Consider the following 16,547-nt stretch of genomic DNA (forward strand, 5'->3'; position numbering starts at 1 on the left):
TGGCCCACAGGGAGTGAACCACTTTATTTCACATTTTACTTGACACTGGAGCACACGTCCTGCCACCTTCAGAAAGCCTAAAAAAAAATCACTCACTTCATTTTCTGTACCTGCGTCTGTGAGGATCTTGACAGGCAGTATAACGCACTGATGCCGTAGGTCTTTGATGTGGAGCCAGGCTAATCATGTGCAGTTCAGTATTTACGTGCTCCTATTTGTTTTGTTCCCTAACAGCTAAGCACTAGCAGAAGTCTATAACAGTGAATCTGTTACAACTTCCTGTGAAGTCTTTTCAACCAAAAAGTACTAGCCTATATTAACCAGAAACATGTACGACAAAAAAATGACATTATGGAAGCTTTCAATAGAAAACCAGACAAGCAAGTTTTTATTTTACAAATATTTCCATTTTATTTCACAAATAAGATTATATCAGCTTATTTTCCCCTATATCTCCAATATGAGACACTGTTAAAAGCCTGCCAGTTAGAACAATGGTGTGAAAGCGTCTCATACGACAACCTTGCACTGTGCAAGAGACACAGTTATGGTTCACTGTACAAACTCGTTCAAGGGGACTGGAATGAAATTCACCTGAGACACTCTCCCCCAAACTGACCCAGAAACACTACATGGATGCAACAATCACACCAACGGCCATTCATAATGAGCAAATGTTACACAGTAACCTGCACAACCAGAAATCAGACCATTTTGTTCTGTTTAGACAATGCAATTGCATAACAGAAAAAAGAAAACAGTTTTATTTCTACAAGTAGAACAGTGGAATTCAAACCAGCCCCTACTAGCAAACCCATTCAGGACGAGTATAGATTAGAATATTGTGCTGTTCTTCTGCTTACATTTTGTGATTACAGTGTTTATTGAAAACATTTTAACCTCACTTTTTGTATACACTTGTATATTATGCAGTATGAAACATGAGTTCATAATCTTAAATGAAAAAAAATATGGATGACAGCAATCCATAATGGGGGAAAAAACGAAGAAAAAAATAAAACCCATCCAAATCCTAATAGTCTCCACCATTACACAATTACCTTGGTGCATTTTCATGATAGTTAGCACATTGAGAGAGAAAAAATGGGATGCAAAGAATGAAAAGGACTGAAGCATTAGTCTCATTTTGATATAACTGCAGTTTTCGCCCATCACTGTGAAATATTCTGCTCTTGGTCAACCAGCAGGGGGACAGTCACTGGCATTAGGCTTAAGCACTCATGATCAACAAAAATGGTCTTTTAATATGGAGTAAAATGGAGAGGGGAAGTTCTCACTGGTATCATGTGTACTGCTTGCTAACATCTAATACTTATAAAACAAAGGCTGAAAAATAATCCATAATCTTAAAAAAAAAAAAAAAAAGAAAATCAGTGCATATCAATTCAAAAACAGTACAATCAACATACTAGAATAACCTCAAAAACTGAATGTAACAGTACAATATGTGCATGTCAGTCTATAGGAATTGAACCCCATCAATGCACATGGCTTGATTCCTTAATAGACCAGTTAAGTCCTAGGCATGTCAGTTCTAAATTGACTGAAATTGATCTCTAAATGCGTTTAAATCAACACAAGGGGAATATTCAAAGACAAATTTAGATTGACCTGATTTAGGTGGCAAACACTAACAAATAGCCAAAATTCTCTTTCTTTCTTTGGCTTGCAGGAAAAAGACTAACAACACAATCTCAAAGTGTACTATAATTATCACTATTTGTAGTTCTTGAATGTGGTCCAAACTATTCATAAATGTCACTGATGATGCCTGAATGTGAAGAGTGGTAGCTGCTACAAGCCTTAGCTATACACAGCCTACAATACCACAGAACTCCACTTATTTGCGTCTGTCTCTAAGAGTACCAGCCACTACACTGGGTGTTTGTTAGTAGGTCCGGGATCCAAGAATTTTCATTGTTTTCACCCAGCTGGTGTGATTTAGGCTGCCACGTGTTACGCTAGCTTCGGATAGCGTTTAAAAAGAACCATCACAGTGATCCATTTAAGTGTTTCAAAGAAGTAGTCTGATATTAATAATTGGCCGGGGTGAGATCTTCGTTTTAACCTAAACACATAATGTACCTATTACATCAAAAAGCCATCGTTTTCAGTATGGCGTACTGAAGTGACAGTTAAAAGGTGTTAGTGATTGTGAAATGACGATCTACTCCATTAACATAGACTGTGATTTTCCAGGTACAGTACAAAACTGAAGGTGTGAATATTCTGATAGGAATATCAGCTCAGTTTTGCATCAGTTTCACTTTCAGTAAATATAACTAGGCTATGAGTCAGAAAGGAGTATAGGAGTTAATTTGATATAATATTGCGGTCAGTCTGTTGACGCCTGCTGATACCGACATAGCAATGTTCTGGATAATGGACGACAAGGCAGTTTATGGGGGGGACGGACGAACAAACAAACCAAAAAAAAAAAACACCTTATGCACGAAGCTGCAAATGTTCCAGGGAATGGCTTTTTGTCCCACTTCAAAATGGTTCAACTTTGGAGCTCATTTAACATGATACTGACGAGATGAAAAAGCCCCAAGCACATACCATGGGTAAAAATATACATAACCTCTCATACAAAAATGGCGATAAACCAGCACCTTTCCGCTACAAACCTCACCACACACACACACACAGACAGACCTAGAGAACTTGACTTTCACCAGTGCACAAAGGACACTACATGAGAAACAAACAAAAAAAAGACCATAAAGTTTGGTTATGCTCACAGCAGCATTTAAACTTGCAGGTTTTTTTTTTTTTTTTTTGTAATGATTAGAAGCCTGACCAAGATTTGATCAGGGGCACGCATGGCTGAAATGAACAGTAGTCCTACCACATCTAACCTACATGAAGAGGTTTGGGTAGACACAGAGGTAAAGACTGGCAAGAAAAAAAAAGAAAAAAAAAAGATACAGGCTCATATTTGGTCTTTGTGCCTTAAGATGTACAACCATGGGTGTCTTACTTGTTTCGAAAAATAAAACTTTCTATCAAACACACTATCTGCACATGCAAATACCTACAGGGCCCAGAATTTTGGGAAGTGGAATTACGCTGTGCAGAGAATCATGTTGAATATCCAAGTAGAAATCGTAGAATGGTCTATGATTGTCAGCTTTTAGCCGACATGAGGAACTGGTTCACATTCACCCTGCTACCCCGTAAGAGAACCATCTTTCTTTAATGCCGCCCTGGTCAATTCTCCCATTCTCTGGTCATAAGGCTAAACGTACTCCTCGGCCATCCAACCCAGTCTCCCGTGAAGCTGATTTGGAAGAAGAAAAGAAAGAAGAAATTGCACAAGTAATATTACCTTGAATCAAGGACAACTGCTCCATTGAGAAGAATCACAAAGTCACGTAGTTCTCGCTAGGTGAGAACTGAAGCTAGGACACAGATCCTCAGTGCGGTTGCCCTTGACTACAGCATGTTCATGATATCATCTCTTCTTTTTGGATCAAAACGACAGATGAGACCAGATTTGTCTCAGGCGGTGGAAGGCAGGTTCACTGAGGGCGAATGATGATGAGGAGAAGAAATACCTTGGGTGATGAGTATCAGAGGATGTACTTATATCAGTTAAGTACTTATGCATATTCTTTATCGTTTGGGTCCCTTCAGAAGTTGCCATGAGTAGCTCCAAAAATGGAGGGTGGGGGATTCTGGCAAGGCAGGGCCTGAGATGGAGAGGGAGAGGGTCTTCCAGGGACTTCCTCTGAGCCCTTTGGAACAGGTCAGTAGTGGGGAGGGGTGGGAGTGGGGAGTGTCCCCAGTCCATTTTAGGTGGTAAGGGGGTGGGTGCGGTGCGGTGCGTGAGGCTACCCTAGCTGGATCTGGCCTGAGTACATGGTGAGGAGCAGCATGATGGCGAAGCCAGTGAGCAGCCCAGCGTTTTGGATGGCGAAGGTGACCAACGCGCCGCTGCCTCCGGCCTCTTCTTCCTCACGACTCACCTCGTTCATCTCGGGGAACTAGTGGGAGAGAGAGAGGGAGAGGACATGCCTGAGAATGTGGTGGTGAGCCAGCGAAAGATGAAGCACTCGATTGTAAAACAGCTTGTATTGTGCCTACGTTTAAAAACAAAATGGAATACTAAAAGGAGACAACTCATACACCTGGTCCACTAGTTTACACGGTTATTCTGGGTCTTAATGAAATGTCGACATGCTTTGGTCAAAATATGTGTTTGGCTGGCACTTGCGGATGTTTTAAAATGTAGCTTTCAAACCAAAATAGGATTTTGCCAACTGCCCCTGCAAACAAATCTGGTTCTCTGACCTGGGACCTTAAAAACTTAAATCAACTAAACCTGGCATATCTGCATATATGAGATTTGACCTCGACTTGTCTTAAGCCCTCTAACCCCAGGTCAGCTTATTTAACTGTGAGCTCACCATGTCAGCCAAGGCGATGTAGAGGAACATGCCGCCGGCTAGCGCAAAGATCCAGTTAGGCGAGAAGCTGCTGCCAGCCAGAATACCAAAGCCCATGCCCAGGTAACAACAGCATGCTGACAGGAAGTTGAAGAAGAGCGCCTGCTGGATGCTCATGCCCGCATTTAGGAGAATCACAAAGTCACCTGTACATGGGATGGGGAACAACGGGGAGGCATTAGTAGAAAACATCACTGTGTACGCAACTGTTCTTCCAAGGGACTGCCTTCAAGCAATGCCTATTGTAGCCCCTGCCATTGCAATTTGAAAAGCGAACACCGGTCCAGTAAAAGCAGACCTAACTTCATCCATGCAGAGGTGGAGGTACTGTTGCAGAATGTAGATGTGTCCATTCTATTCCACTATGGCTATATCCACACGATTGAGTTTAGTGCTTATTTATTTATTCACACACACACATCTTACCGAGTTCATGGGGAAACTCCTCACACAGGATGGCCACGGAGGTGCTGACACCCTGGAAGACGGAGGAGGTGAAGGAGGCACCGATGGCCAGGCCATCGATGAAGTTGTGCAGGCCGTCGCTGAGCGTGATCATCCAGGCCAGCGTGCCGATGTCCGAGTAGGCCGTGCCCTTTAGCCAGTAGCAGCCGCCGCGTCCGTGACTACCACCCCCCCCTCCAGCACTCTGGGTGTCCTTCAGAGCAGAACACAGATTGACCATGTCAGGTTTTAGGTGTACTTTCTTATAGTTAGATAGGCGCTTCCCTAACTCCATATGAAATTTACACTATGCATAAAACATTATCATTTGAGACTGATGTATCAAAAATGATTCTTTTTTTTTTTTTTAACATTCCAATACTAAAATATGTATGATTTGTAATCAAAATAAAACTAACCCAACACCCATTTAATTTAGGAATTTACATATTGAAACATTATCTGCATTTCAATATCCCCTCAATACAACTCACTTTTTCCATGCTACCTTTAATTACATATCGCTATCTACTGAAGGGACCTCTTAAGTGAACGGTTGTGGTGGTGAAATGTAACAGATGCTGTTGGGATAAGCAAGGGGGGTGTTCACCCTAAGCTCCTCTCCAGTAACCCCCCACCCCCACACGGTCTGGCCTGCCCCGCCTGGGCTCAAGGCTTCTGCTTACGCCTTTAAACAGACATCAGACCCCAACTGATCCACCCTCTCCTCTTTAACTACAGTTAGTCCCACGCCGGGCCTAGTCACCATCAACGCTCATCCTTCCTTTTTTTTTTTTTTTATACACTGGAACGCCAACTCAGAAGCAGGCTACTACATGCACATTCTGCACAGCTTCACCCAATTAGCACAGCCAAGAACAAAAAGAGGTTGAAACAGAGAGGAGCACATCCATGTTTGATTGGGGTCAAACAGAGATCATGCCACCCTCATTAGCCTCTCCTGCCTCCCCTCCCAACACACTGGCACGGTGCCACGGTGCCATCTGCAGACTGGTGACTGGCACCTCACCTGTAAAGTCTGCCGCGTGCTGAGAATCTTGTCGTCCTCCCCGATTCCCTTGAGCTCGGCGTCCACCCTGGGCAGGGAGAGCCCCGCCTCGCCGTTCTGCAGCTTCTCCGTCAAGCCGTCCTCCATGTCTCTGTTAGAGGTGTAGCACTCCACCGGGTAGTGGCTGTGGCCGTGACCCTTGCCCTGAGGGGGAGAAAAGGGCACAGGTCACCAAGACTGCAGTGCCACAGTACATATTTCAATGCAAAGCCTGTGTCTGACTACTACAGACATTAGTACCAAAAAAATTAACCAATTATCGGAGAAGTTCAGGGAGAAATGGCACGTCATAGTTCAGAAGAATGTGTGGATAGAATCCAATATGAATCTTATTGCTAAGGCAACACATGTTCTATTTCAATTACACCTCCCCCCACACACACACTGCTACAGGACACAGAACAGGACAGGACACAGAACAAATGTTGTTTCTGTAACTATGGCAAACATTCTCAGTCTGATTTCACAGAGTATGACCTTTTACCTTGTTGCACTGCCACATACACCAAGCCAAGCACATGGGTGTTACACACATCTATTATCTACAGGTGACATCAAGGAAGAGAACATTGAAAACAATTTACCCTCGGGCTTTTGAGACAATAAGTACTGTCACGCATGACACACCAAGCCAAGCCCATAGGCACACACACACACACACTTTTGCTGCTGCTGTGCATCTGAATGACATGTGGATGAGCGGTTGTTTTTCCAGAGCCGACACCCCGGATAGACAGATGTGGCCCCGCCTATCCCATGTGTGAAGACTTTACACTCACATTTTCTTCCCAGTGTCATAAATTACCCAATGTTGTGCAGAAACAGAACATGCTCTGAATGCCAAGGCAGCTGTCCAATGGGATACTAGGACACAGTGCCCAGTGGGGCCGATAAAAAAAATGTCTGCTGACGCTCACCCCGCTCTTTGGCTTCAGTATCATCTTCAAAATCTTCTCAGTGAAGAAGAAGAGATAGAAGCCTGCGAACACCACAGCGGACTTGGACACGTAGTAGTCCTCCATGGGGTCAAAACCAAAGGCCTGCAAATGAAGCACAAAATCAGTCACTTTGAAACAATTCCAAACTGCTCTTTTTACATTTGTATACATTGTAATTGTATATCCTCTGAGAATACGTTAAGATGTAGATTATTTCAAAACTATGGCAGCCAGGTTTCAAGCTTCTATGACAGTCAACTATCAATCTTACTAAGTTACAAATACAGTCAATCTCTAACCAGTACCAATCTAAATAACCTGGACCTAAAGTTCAGCTTAAGTGTCCAAGCAGGTTAAACAATAAATGTGTGCACTAGAGGAATGCTGTACTGTTTTACTGGGTCTTTGTTTACATGTAATATGCATAAAGAGCTGAGTGGTTATATATCAGTGATGAATAGTAGGTGCCATCTTAAAAACAAAGACAGTGCCTCAGAGCTTCCCCAGTCACCAGCTATCACAGTCCTCCAAGGGCCAATGTTCCCAGAGCTGTACAAATCGCCAGACTTTGATTTGGTCGATTAAATTGCATTGATTGGGAGAAAAAAGAAAAGAAAAGAAATTCGATAAAGAATTTCAACTTTTTGAGAGAATTTTTGATAGAGCAAATTTCATTTTCTCTTGGCTGGGCCTTTCCGGAGAGTCGCTGAGGCTGAGAAGTGGCTGAACAAGCCCCCCTCCCACCCCACACACACACCCCCACCCCCCTGGTCCCCCCACTACCTCTGGGATGAGTTGGAACAGGGCGTTGGAGTAGAGTGTGCCAATGGCCAAGGCTATGCAGTAGAGGAGGAGGCGCTTGTAAAAGGTTTTCCTCATAAAGGGCACCACGCAGGCCCCCGCCAGTGAGCTCAGGGAGATGACCGTCACACACAGGAAGCCATAACCCCACACTGGTACCAACACCCACGGCAGTCACGACAGAGAGGAGGAGAAAGGGAGGGAAAGAATTACAAAAAAAAAAGAAAAAAAAGGGATTTAAAATATTGGGAAATAAAGATCCATTGAAAAAGAAATCTTTCAGAGGAAAAAAATTAGTAACCAGATAACCTGTGAGATTAATTGAAAAGGATTTAAAAAAGGTCATAATGGGATTTTATTCACAATCAGACTCTTCTTTTGGGTGGTGAGGGAGAAGGATTAGGATAAATTAGAGGTGGCACAGTCCCTTGATTGAGGCCCAAACAAACCAACCAACCCAAAGGCAAACGTTAGAGAGAAATGCGAGAGGCTTCCTGTAGAACTGTGAATGGGCATGACGAGCGGTCAGACAACTTCAGGTTTTTCCATTTCCCCCAGAAACTATTCAACCAATCACAAAGCTCAAAGAACTGCCGGCATCATGCTCATTTCTGCTTTCAGCATGCAAGAAGACCGCTGGCCTGCCCGTGCTGAAAGCAAATCCTCCAACGGCGGGCACAGCACACATGCAATGTGCACGTGAATCTCATGTTCTCGTGTTTAGCACCCTTCATCTGCCCAAGCCATGTCTCTTTCGAGTCTCTCTAGTGAGTGTTTCCAGCCAAAGAGGCTGCTCAGTGTGCCCTGTGGCCGCCCTGTGGCCGCCCAGCATGAACACGCACCCAGCAGTGCTGACCTATTCAACATCAAAAAAAGGCTCACGGGTGAATAGGCACGCCGGACTGAGCATGGCTCCCTGATAGGTCACTGATATCCATCTTCTCGCTCCCAGCCGCTCAACCGTGTCGGTGAGATAACGGGGCAGAACCCGGGCAGGTAAGCTGAAACCATCACATACCATGGTGTTTGTGTGTGTTTGCCACTTCACTTCCTCTAAAACACCCTGGGGCCATCTCATAATAGCTGGCTCACACAGGAAACAGGAAAGCCCCCACAGGCTCCACTGTAATTAGCAAGTAAACAATAAAAAAAAAGCTCTTTTTGTCATTGTTTGGATGGTAAAGAAGCTTTTTAACAGACTGCACAGAGTACAATGTGCCCATGGGGGATGATGAGGGCTTTAAGGGGAGAACAGAACAGAGCAGGACCAGCCTGAATTCAGTGGAGTGAGAGAGGACCTGGCTGGGCAACTGCAACACAGCTGGCCCTTTTGTCAAGGTGAAGGGTTGACATGATCGATGGCCCTTTTTACCCAGGAGGAATACAGAGGAGTTGTTAATCACACATGCAGATGAAGACATCACCGACAGATCCACTGAATCAGACAGGGGCACGTCAGTCCCTGAGGAAGAAAAGGACCTGAGGAAAGACCAGGAGGGTGTGTGTGTGTGTGTGAGGGGGGGGGGGGGGGGGGGGCATCAAGAGGTCTATTTGGTTTTAAGAAAGAAAGAGATAGAGAGGGAATGCAGTGGCCTTGAGCTTATTCCGGTGTAGAGAGAGAGAGAGAGAGAGAGAGAATGAGAGGAGAGTGAGATAGAAGGATGTCTGAGATCATTTGTCACTCCCTACAGAAAAGGAAGCACACCAACAGTCAGAGTGAAAGATCTTTTGAGTGAAACTGGTAATTTGACCGTATTTGGCCGATTCTGGTGCAAAGACAACGACGGCCAGGAGATCTGGCGTGATGGCTGTTTGGTGGACTCTGGTGTGAGGGAGAGAGGTGTGTACTGCACCTCTGGCAGGAGCTGCAGGACTGCGGTGGAGTAGAGCGTCCCGATGGAGAGGGAGATGAAAAACACCAGCACCCTGTTCATGAAGCGCGTCTTCATCAGGGGCACCACAAACACAGCGGAGAGAGAAAAGGCACTAACCAGCGTCACGCTGAGCACAGAGTAGCCCAACACTGTTACCAACACACACACATACACAGACAGACACAGAGCAGAAATGAGCTTGTTAACAGACAGTAGCTGATAGCGCCTACAGATAAAAGCAACATGCAACACTGCTCCAGCAGCTGGCGCCGTCCTCTTCACCTCTGCCACACTATTTTCAGCAAAGCTAAGGGGCAAAATGCCAAGGGGAAAAAGAAATACACCCACCCACACACATTCATACAAAAGGCAAATATCAGGTGCAGTCTCATCACACCCTGTAGGAAGACAAAGCTTTCTCTGTCTCACTGCAGAAGTGGTGTGGAAGTCACAGTTATGTCAGGTGTCTTTCAATGTGACCTGTGAGCAGATGTAATGACAAACTGAAAAACTGACTGCGCTGTTAACAGAGCTGCGCTTTTCCTCGAAGACACTGCGAGTCAGCACGCTTTCACCTCTTCCCTTCAGGACAAGGTTCCCGCTTGGAGTCTCATTAACGCGCCCCTTTTACATATTACACCCACTGTACCTAGAGAGAGACAGAAGGTCAGAACTCGCAGTGCACTGGTTTCCAATACACCATCCAATCCGGCAATAGCTGAGGCAAAGGGGAAGGGGAGCAGAGGGCATTTAAATATTAATGAAGATCAACGTAATATGACCACAGGGACATTGAGTATAGGTAAAAGTCAAACCTGTAAAAAAAAAAGAAAAAAAAGAAGGGGGGAAAGGCATATGATAAGAAAAAAGTTCTGCACAATTCTGCTGACACCTAGAACCTGAGGAGATGTTTGAAGGTCTGAAGACTGGATACACAATACTGTGGAGAGATTCAATAACATTTCTCGTACTAACTAAAAAAAAAAAAAAAGAAGCATCTGCATAGGGATTGGGGATGGATTTCAAGAGCGCTGAGGGCAGCAGGACACCCCCCATTTCACTTGACTGCACACCGACACTGCGGCTCGTACAGCGGCGCTCCGGGGTGACATTGCGACAAGTCTCCCGCCTTCTTCGCTCGGCCCTGGCGGGGGAGAGAGAGAGCGGGGGAGCTGGCGGTGCGCTGTGGCGCTCTCATTAGGGCTTAATGAAAAAGAACGGAGCGAGAACACCGGACACAATCGAGAGAACCCAGCCAAGAAACACACCGCTGTTTTGCGAAGATCAATCCAGCTGAGTTACTGAGGTCATGTGCAAGGGTAAAAGCTTTTCAAATGAGGTTTAGCATATTCGTGTGTGCAGTTCCGAGCCACATGACAGAGCGGCGCATCCACAGACTGAGGATGAGGATAAATGATTTGAAAAATAAACTCTAGTATCTATTTGCCTTTCAACTACATGTAGGACTGTTTGTCTAGTTAACATAAGAGTCAAACAAACTGGCCACTTACAAGAAAGACAAAGGGACAGTGTTAGACAGTGCAGATAGATGGGGCACATGGGCCTGTTATTATGCCTTGACTAACTGAGCTCAAGGAGATTTAAGGACAGGTTGGAGAGAAGCCAAGTTTGGGCTTAACAGACACCGAATGTTTAATACCTTACTTCATCAAATGGAGGAGCATCGGGAGAGAGTTAATATTTCCTACACTTCCATGAATAAGTTAAACTTTGTTTAAATTATCCTGATCCTAAGACAGCCCCACCCACCCGCCCCAAACTCTAGATGAACCACATGAACTGTAATTCAGTGTTTAGACAGTCATTCAATTCTACACTACCATTCCCACTCAGTCTGAGAGCGTTCTGAACTCAGATAAGAAATTAAGAGAGTCTCTGCGCACTGTGACGCGCTGCTGTACCTTCGCCGTCGGTGGGCCTGAGAATGGGCTCGGCGTCGGCCAGCTGGTCCTGGCTGGCTGTGCAGGTGCGCATCTCCAGCTGCTGCAGCATGGTGGGACAGATCTGCTGCAGCCCGACGCCGTCCAGCCGAGACTGCTCACTAATGCTGTGCACCGCCAGCGTGTCCGCCGTCAAACACTGACACAGAGAAAGAGAGGAGAGAGGGAGAAAGGAGAGAGAGAGCTGGTTTTGAAAGGAAAGCAATCTAACAAAATGACTCAAAACATTTTTTGTCTCTTGACAGAGAGATCTCCTCAGTTCATCAATTACAAAATGAGGGCTGTAATGATAAGCGCCAGCTTCAGGACTTAAAAGTCTGCCAGCTCTTAACCAAGCAATAAGGCTTATCTTGGGTCTAGACAATAAAATAATTTGCCAGTCAGTATACGATAAGGAGAGTCGAGTTGATTTAGTAGACTGAAAGGGAAGCCACAACAGAATCAAATGCAGACCACACAAACTTATCAGAACCAATGAACAACTGTGGCCTTGCTACAGCACCTAATTTCTTCCTCAAGAGATAGGATGATGCCAGCCATGAAGTGACATAATCAGGGACACCTCACTAAAGAAGGCTTCTCTTTTTTATATATACGTATATCTATGGGCTGCTCCCTCTTCAGTCACTAATATAATTTGCCTAGTTTTCATCTCATGGGTCAACAGTTGGTCTTGTACACTGGTTGCAGCATTGTAGTAGTGTTTCAAATGTTCTCACATCGCAACATCATCAAATAGTAGCACATACTGGCCAGTCAAGAATTCAGTATAAATGTAGGTAACATACAAATTGTCTTGGGCTTTATCTGCTCTAAAAACCTCAGGTGAGCTCCAGCTGTAACAGTGTGTGTGTGTGTGTGTGTGTGTGTGTGTGTGTGTGTGTGTGTGTGTGTGTGTGTGTGTGTGTGTGTGTGTGTGTGTGTGAGTGTGAGAGAGCAGGAGACATGACTCACTCTGGAAGAGTTGGCCCGGGGGGGCTGAGTGTCTGAGGCGTTCTCCCCCTGCCCCGCGCTCAGCCGGGCCAGCAGCGTGCGCAGCTGGGGCACAGAGATCGTGGCGTTGTCGCCATAGCGCGTCAACAGGTCCTGCAGCGCCGAGAGCTGGCCGCCGTCACCCGCCGCGAGCCTGCCGGACGCGAGCAGCACAAACAGCAGGGCCAAAACAGCCCGCGTCACTGTCAGCTGGGAACCGCCATCTCCAGGCCTCTGGACCATGACTCCTAACAGCACTGCCTGAGGAGGGGAAGGGAGAGGAAGGGGGGGGGGAAACAGGGACACTGTCAAAGTTAGTCAGCCTGACAATTACCCTTCTCACTCTCCTCCAGTGAGTGAGCTTGAACACAGAACAGAGATTGTGCTGGCACAGACCTAGCGATTAGGACTTCACCGCAGACAAGCGCTCACAAACAAACACTCTTTCAGACAGGCCGAGTGGGGAAGAAGGGGGAAACGTGAGTTAAAGGGGAAATTATGAGACTACATTTATGCTCCAGATGGAGGGGGGATGGAGAGGGGAAGGAAAGGTAAACTAAAAGACTCAAGGTTCCCATTCATTCAGGAGGCACTCACCTAACCCAACTTAGGCTGGCCTGTACGGAAAACTCCTCAGGTGGGCCTAAGAGCCGTGAGAGAGCTGGGCGGGATAGGGAACTCGAGCAACAAAGACGGTGGAACGCCAAACACTTCAGAGCCAGGTCATCTGTGGAGAAAAGGAGAAGACATAAGACATTTCAGGATAGCTGGGAGATCAGATAACCAACTAAGCCCATCTATCAAACACAACACTGAATTACATTAGCTGTATCATTTTATATGTGACATCATGTGACACCATCCCCGTTTATGTAGTCAGAGAAAGGAGCAGACATACATCATCAGCTCACATTCAGGTTATCCTGTCCTACAGAGCTTCAGCCGATTCTCACTGCTGGGTCTGAAGGCTGCTTTAGTCTATGTCTCCAACGTAAGCTGAAACCCTGTGGGCATCAATCTTTCATGGCACATCCTTCAGATGGGCAAATGACTACCCATCCTGGGATTAAATATAAACTAAGTGAACTTAAACAGTAGCCTTCGCGTGTATCAATACCAGGCTGGGAATATGGGCTCTAATAATGATAAACGCAGGGTCACACCAGCAAGGCTGCACGGCCTCTTACTGTCCATGGCTATGTCTGACCAATGATAAGACTAGGCTTAGCCAGATTGGTAGCCCTACCCCGTCAAGGAGCAACAGCTTCTCAGTGTGATTCCAACAAACAAATAAAAACTGGATAGCATTAAATTGTGTCACAGCAGATTTGCTTCAGTTATATGACTCACAGAAACCTCAGTAATGTGCAATTAAAACATAAGCTACTAGAGACAAGATACAAAACAGGTTTTCCTCACGTGGTGACAAGAGTGCCATATATTTTAGGATCGGCGGATGACAAATTTAAACATGATTTGTTTGGCTTGACATCAGGTTTCATTAGCTTGACAACAGAGGACCATTTTAGCACACACAGTAAGGAATGTGGCGGGTGTTGTGCAATTACAGAAATGAGTGCCGACATCAGGAGAGAACTTCAAGCTTCTCCTCACAGTCACATAACAATCCCACACACGTGGCATATCCGGCGACTATCCACTCCTATCTCTGCTAAGCACTCAAGATTCCATATGAGCTTATCTCTCGCACACATTATCTCTCACACACAAACACACACAGGGAATTTGCCTCAGTCACACTCAGAACATAAGAGTGAGTGATTGCATCATGATGCCATCAATAGCCCCATCGCTTGTCAGTAACCTCTCCCCTGACAAGGAAAATGCAGGAGAGAAAAGGACTCTCAGGAAGTTTCCCTTGTACTCATCACTTTTTATTGCTGATCAGGCAGGCTGAAGAACTGAGTGAAAGCACTAAACAAACCAAAAGACCATTATTTCCTCAACATGACAACCCTACAGTTAAACAAGGTTATCCACATTTAACAACCTACATAGAAATGAGTCTGACCACAGAGACTACAATGGTTGACAATGGAGTTTGGAACTGGAGGGGGAAACTTCTTCATTCTGACCAGGCTGAACACTTAAAGGCAGGCAAGGTACACTGGCACTAAGTAGTTGGGTCAAGATTAGCTAACAACCGGAATGTAGTTGCCAACAGGAAGCACACTTGCTTTCCTAACTATATGCTGGCGAAATCAGCACAAAAGGATGACACTTATATCCAGGTGCCGAAAAGTGACAACGCAGCATTCTAACCACCCGTCCTCCACAACCTTCAATCTGCTCCACACGGGTGAGGTAAACGAAGGAGTGCTGAACTTCTGTAAGGAAAGGCTGCTGTGAGAGAAGCCAACGGGTACTGCAAAGGACATGCGCAATATGTAAGAGAAAAAAAAATCTCAGTCGTCTTTAGGGGTCCGTTCGTAACACGCTTGGAATCCACTGAAACAAATAAGTAAATGAAAAAGGGACGTTGCTTATCCGACGTGTATCAACATTTTTTCAGTTCACTGCTAAGTGGGTCATGCTGAACAAAACTTACAAATATAAGACCCAAATGCAAACCTTATCCATTATGTTCCACCGATTAACTGTTACCCGTGTTGAGCAACGTCCCGGCCCGTTCATTTAACTGAGTTACATTGTAACTACAGAACATACAGTAACATTTAGATGCATCAGCATACTCTTCACTTCTAACTGCTAATGTTCTAACATTAGTTCTGATACGGCGTGTCCTACCTACTATAAAGTAACAACGGTATAATAAATGACTAAGTGTAGAGACTGCAATTGGCTAGATGCTCGAGATTTTGCAATAACTTACCCCTACGGGAAGGAAAACCATACCACTCGGCAAAAGAACTTTAGCTACCGAGTTGAGGCTGTGTAGAGTTGAATAAAGCATATCACCTCTTCAGAATTCATACAATAGCCAAGATAATCAAGATAAATGTATGCTGATGAAACACAACGACGAGTGACAGTACCGGTAGATACTTGAGACTGTTGTTATCATTTTGCGAAGCTTTACAGCAAGCAAAGTCCCACAGCCAACGTCACAGCATCCATCCAGCATGCAAGTGTAACTGCGACGATTAATCTTTGCTATTTAGCGGATGTCGTTAGTGCACGTTTGAACAATAGCTGTATAAGCAACCACCATTTTAATGCAACAATTACATGCAAATCACCCATCAACATTGACAAGCTAACGTGAGCTAGCTAACAAAGTTAGAGATACTCAGCATACCAAGCTAGCTTTGGCTAACCTAACCCTATCGTCTACTTGTCCGGTACTACATTATGTTCAGACAACAAATCCACTGCAATTTGCACAGTGTTTTAAAGAGGTACTCGCCTCTGCTAGATGCATTATTAAGCTATATGTGTCAAAACATCCAAACCACTGACCACCTGAGTGGCGTTGTTACCTGGGTAGCTAGCAGCTAAGTAAAGCTTGTCTGAAATCCCAGCTGGCCTGCCACGTTCTGTAACGTTACTTACCCACTGTAGACCTCTTTTCACTGTCTGTGCTGAAGATGCGTATTTGATTCAGCTGGAAGTTGAATGATTTAAAGCCGATAGAATTGCAAGCGCTCGTTCTAACAATGTGCCACGACGTCCGTGGCTAGCCAAATTAACAGAGCCGACAGCTTTGAGCAGTCCTTCAAATGCGACCAAATGTGTAGCTCCGTGATCCATCCATTCAGAAGCTACGAACGTGGAACACGGAACGGCTCCGCCCCCTTTCAGACAAACACACGACAGTGAATGGCAATGGGAGTACATATACTGCCAGAGTTGGCCGATTTGTTTTCATTAGTATCCCGTTAACTGTTTTTATTTAGTGTACCACAAGGTATGCATTCATTCAAACTGTTTGAAACAACTGGAAGGTCATATGTTACTCATCTGAGACCATTTGGGCAGCATATTTCAATTTGTGGAGCAACCCTGCTCACTTTGGGATTGTTAGGAGCTGTGTA

At 45.1% G+C, this 16,547-nt stretch overlaps 1 protein-coding gene across 3 annotated transcripts; it reads right to left on the reverse strand.

The window, feature by feature from the left end:
- Positions 1-385: 385 nt before the first annotated feature.
- slc39a14 (solute carrier family 39 member 14) lies at positions 386-16,284 on the reverse strand. 3 transcript variants are annotated; one of them, XM_031570365.2, is made up of 10 exons: positions 16,066-16,284; positions 13,129-13,258; positions 12,514-12,792; positions 11,521-11,698; positions 9,578-9,747; positions 6,903-7,025; positions 5,947-6,129; positions 4,899-5,130; positions 4,434-4,618; positions 386-4,010 (listed from the first exon to the last, which is right to left on the reverse strand). In XM_031570365.2, the coding sequence occupies exons 3-10, from the start codon at positions 12,772-12,774 to the stop codon at positions 3,858-3,860; spliced, it is 1,485 nt and encodes a 494-aa protein (XP_031426225.1). In that variant the 5' UTR covers positions 12,775-12,792; positions 13,129-13,258; positions 16,066-16,284; the 3' UTR covers positions 386-3,857. The 3 variants fall into 3 exon arrangements, with proteins under 3 accessions (XP_031426225.1, XP_012671400.1, XP_031426223.1); XM_012815946.3 differs by lacking the exon at positions 9,578-9,747 and adding an exon at positions 7,707-7,876 and having other exon boundaries at positions 16,066-16,283; XM_031570363.1 differs by lacking the exons at positions 9,578-9,747; positions 16,066-16,284 and adding exons at positions 7,707-7,876; positions 15,993-16,050.
- Positions 16,285-16,547: the final 263 nt, after the last annotated feature.

The sequence above is a fragment of the Clupea harengus genome, chromosome 7 (assembly GCF_900700415.2).
Source record: "Clupea harengus chromosome 7, Ch_v2.0.2, whole genome shotgun sequence".
Taxonomy (NCBI): Eukaryota; Metazoa; Chordata; class Actinopteri; order Clupeiformes; family Clupeidae; genus Clupea; species Clupea harengus.